General features: G+C 29.0%; 1 protein-coding gene across 1 annotated transcript; it reads left to right on the top strand.

Moving 5' to 3' along the window:
• Positions 1 to 4,109: 4,109 nt before the first annotated feature.
• LOC124818169 (notch-regulated ankyrin repeat-containing protein) lies at positions 4,110 to 4,526 on the top strand. Its single transcript, XM_065795083.1, has one exon. It carries the CDS (start codon positions 4,110 to 4,112, stop codon positions 4,524 to 4,526), a length of 417 nt encoding a protein of 138 aa, XP_065651155.1.

The raw sequence follows: 4,526 nt of genomic DNA, 5'->3' as shown, positions 1-4,526 counted from the left end.
TGAAATAATAAATTAAATTGTGGTTAGATTAATGGTTGAAATTGTTGTTGAAATTGTGGTTAGATTAATGGTTAAAATAATAATTAAATTGCAGGTAGTTTAATGGTTAAAATTGATGTTAAAATTGTGGATGAATTAATGGTTAAAATTGATGTTAAAATTATGGATGAATTAATGGTTAAAATCGTCATGGCCCAGAACTCTCAATATATACTACTCATGCTTTCAATTTGTAACATAATTGTTTATCTTTTGCTTTGTAAAAGTTAATAAGTAATGAAATACTTCTTGAAAGTATTTCATTACTTATTAAATCATAATAAATATAAGAGATATAAAATAAGTAATTTACAATTTATTCTATTTGTTTTTATTTATTTACTATAGGGCAGATTAGGGTAATATGAGCACCTTGGTAATATGAGCATACTTGAAGATTTCTTTGATGTAATCACTGAAATTAAAGTTACTATGTATTATTTGAATCGACTTTATGTGGTGATAACAGGAATCAGTACAATTAGCGTAAATCTATATGCATTAATTAGCGGCTATCATCTAATTAAAACGCTGTTAAATTTTTTTGGCGCGAAATTTTGGTGCTAAAATAATGAAATTAAATTTTTCATAAAGAAATATATGTTAGCTAAAAATCCAATCCATTTTTGTTTGAAAAACAATGAATAGAAACCTTTAGTTTTGGTTTTATTTAAAGATGCCACTTTTGTGTAATATGAGCATACTCAAATTACCCACTGATATTTTCCTTGAAATTACCTAGTTTAAAGTCCTAAAATAGCAGTGGTTTTAATTGTGGTTTTTAAAAGTGGTCTGGGTAATATGAGCACTTTTGCTACTTTTTTAAAACCTCTGTGTTTTTAAGAGAAAATTTTGGGTGCTCAAATATCTAAGCGGATCATGAGTAGGGATCCCTTAAAATTGTTTATTCGCAAAAATTTTGGATATAGCATTATTATTTCAAAAAATATTCCGATTATCGCTTAAGGTGGTTATCAGGTAAAAAAAATATTTTTTGATTGCCAACATAATCACATACCAAAATTAGTTTTAAAGAAAAATACTTCTTAATATAATTAAAAATGCTGAAAATTAATTTGCATTTTCTCAGCCTTTTTATGACATTATAAACTAAAACTTACAACACTGATAGATAATAATGTAATAAACAAAAGCTTACTAGAAAAACTAAAACTAAAAATTATTTTTAAAATGGCATCACTTTCAATTTTAAAGGATCGATATCAATATCGATACAAAATCCTAAGGTAAAATATCAATATATTCAAATGGAAACAAGTTTCAGATTAGTTCTCGTAAGGTATTGCAGTTCTATCTATAAAAAAACAACCCTGAAAATTTGAACTCAATTGCATATCTGGTAAAAAAGATATGAATGATTTGCTGTTCGCAGTCAGACAAAAAAACACAATTGAGAAATCAAGCTTCAAAATTTAAAAACAATATATTCATTAAAAATTTCCTGAAACATAAGAGTTTTTTCCCTCTTTTTCTTTCTCCTTATCAATGTAATCCTTTCTGATACATCTTCTTTTCCTTCTAGATATCTTTTGCTTAGGAGTTGAATTTTTAATCGTGTTCTTTACTCTCGATATGTCTTTCTTCCATGAGTCTTGGATCATAAAACTTCTAGGCAAGAGCTGCAAATAATTGAAAATCTTGTGAAACCTCTTAAACCATCATAATAATTTTTTACAGCTGAAGCAACACCCAGATGTAGTACCTTTTTAGTAACAAAAATGTTTTTTGGACATTTTTTCCAGATTATCTGGTTGAAAGCTTCATTTGGAGTTTGTGTTGCATCCAAGCATCTTGATAGCAAATCATCTGACCGTAGAGCCTTTAAGATTATTTTTAATAGCAAGAGGTAGATTGATGGCTTATAATTTTTGTCATTCTGCCGATACTTGCATCACCTTTCCTTTGTACGTGGACAAAATTGATGTCTCTCTTCGCTGTTATTTATATTCGAGCAATGCCACAATACAGCCAAAACAGATTTTTTCATGCTGTACAAGGCTTTATTACGGTCTCCACTCCATGCTGCTAAGGTATTTTACCTAATGCTCATGCCATAAATGTTTTGCATTTTATTAATGATCTTTTCTGTTAACCTTCCTTTCCCTGATATAATTTTTCCGTCATTTTACTTTTTACCCTTTAAGTCACATCGTATTTGACGTAGCCGAGTGCCTAGGCGTTTTTAGACATGACCAACGCACTCTATCTTTACTGGGACAAGATCATCTCCGTATGGCTTTGCCTTTACAACATTTTTATACACTTTAGTATCTCCATCTCCTATACAATGAGAATAACGCTTTGTGTTGTACTTTGCCAATGATTCTGTAAAAAATGACAAAGCATCTGCTGATTCCATGGCACCTGATAACTGAAAGTGGTTGAGGTCACAAACATGAGTATTTAAAAACTTTCCATAACCGCTTTTATTGCTCTTACTTTGCCACAAAGCACACCCACAACAAAACTTTGAAATTACTTAGTAATCAACAACTTTACGGTTAGTTTTTGCAATAGCAGTGCATACACCATTTATAAATGAATGACCACGTTTTATAAATATCATTTTCAGCTGCAGTTGGAAAATCTTTGTTTCTAACCTCTGTCACAGCATCCTTCATGCAATCACAAGAAGAAGCTTCATATAACTTTAATAGGTCAGAATTTATTTCATTATACGAGAACAAACTCATTGGTGGGGGCATATTTAAAATAGATGAAAATGTTTTCATTGCCTCGTGACCTTGTCTAATTTCTCTAAATGCCATAACAGTTCTCACATTAATTTCTTGAGATTTTACTCCTCTGGTATCTCTATCAGGCATACTAAATGCTCGTGATGAACTAAAGAAGCATATCCATTCACAAATCGCACATTTAATACAAAATTTTATTGAAAACCCCTTTGCTTTTTCATCAAGATATTCAAGAGAAATTTCCTTAGAATTACATTCATCACAGGATCCAATGCTACAAATTAAATCTTTAAATATTGACAAATGGAAAGAAAAAAAAGAAAAAGTCGTCGTGTTTTATTAAAGGTTGATCAGCTTTATCTATGGAAATGTTTACCTTTGTTGAACTAGCCCATGGCACTATATATGTATTCCATCATTGTTTGTATCTTTTTCAGGCTGTTGCAAAAAACTTCAATTGTTTTCTTAGTATATCTATTACCTTAAAATATTCGGTTAACTTTTCTTTTTTTTTAATTTTATTTCTTTGCCATAGTAACCTTTTTTTTTAAACAATTTTAAACTATCTTTTCTCTGCACAAAAAATAACATTAAAATTACTTTGCTTTACAACTCTGGTTCAAAAGTTTAGTTAATTATACAGACCAAAGAAAATATATAGTTATTTAAATCTAGTTTTTAGGTTAATATATCTATAAAAATAATTAGTTGCTATGCGCATCACTAAGTAAATTTTTTTTACTCTTATCAACTTAAACAATTTTTTTATTTTTAAACCCATATCATGTTATATATTGTTGAAAAGCTAATTAAATTTTACACAAAGATGGCTAATAAACTAAAAAACACTTTTTTTCACAAAAATTGCTATTTTTTTTAATCTGATAACCACCTTACGGTGCTCATATACCCTAATCTATCCTATATAAAAAAAAAAGAAAGAAATAGCGGTTCACTAATTCTGAACTTTTTTTGCGAACTTTTTTTAACTTTAAAGTTTTTTGTTGATTACAACAAAAATTAATATCTAGTTGAGATATTATTTTCAGAGCTGCTTCCGAGGCAGCTGGAATTCAAAATAAAAAACGTTTCTGTAAAACATACATACAGAGAAATTTATATTTACAGAGACAAAAAATATTTCCGTGATATTAAAGAAAGGAGATTACAAATTTATTTCTAAAGTATTATCTTTAAAAATTCTTTACGCGTTGTTTTGGTTTTTTATTGCTTAGCTGTATTTTAATTATGTTTCTTAGCAACGTTCCATTCTATATTTTCTTTTCGAATTGTCGTTAATTAAAACAGTTTGTACAATTTAAAACCAACCGCGGTTTAGATAAAACTCAAAACATGTCTGAAAAACTAAATCGAAAACTAAGTCATAACATTTTGCACACTCCTAGTTACAATATTCAAAGAAAAAGTTTGTTGGAAAAGACTTACTCAACTGTAGACAATGAAACAAAGCTTATTAATGCAGTTGCCAGGGATGATATAGAAGATGTTAGAAAAATACTTAAAACACCGAATATTTTAATAAACGCTATTAGAAAACCAGGTTGGTCAGCCATCCATCACGCATGTAAAAACGGTAATCAAGAAATGGTTAAACTATTATTAAAAAATGGGGCAGACATAAATTTGTGTTCTGAAGATAAATTATATCCGCTTGAAATAGCTTCAATAGGAGGAAACTTTGAACTATCTTCGTTTCTTATTGAAAATGGCGCTATGTCTCAAAGCATTATTAACGGAATGCGAATATAA

This window comes from Hydra vulgaris, chromosome 04 (assembly GCF_038396675.1).
Source record: "Hydra vulgaris chromosome 04, alternate assembly HydraT2T_AEP".
NCBI classification, from domain to species: Eukaryota; Metazoa; Cnidaria; class Hydrozoa; order Anthoathecata; family Hydridae; genus Hydra; species Hydra vulgaris.
Note: the sequence above shows the minus strand (reverse complement) of the source record. Positions and strands in the feature narration are given on the sequence as shown.

Bases quoted from the DNA above. Each gene is read 5' to 3' on its own strand.
- LOC124818169 (XM_065795083.1), top strand. From the start codon at position 4,110: ATGTCTGAAAAACTAAATCGAAAACTAAGTCATAACATTTTGCACACT.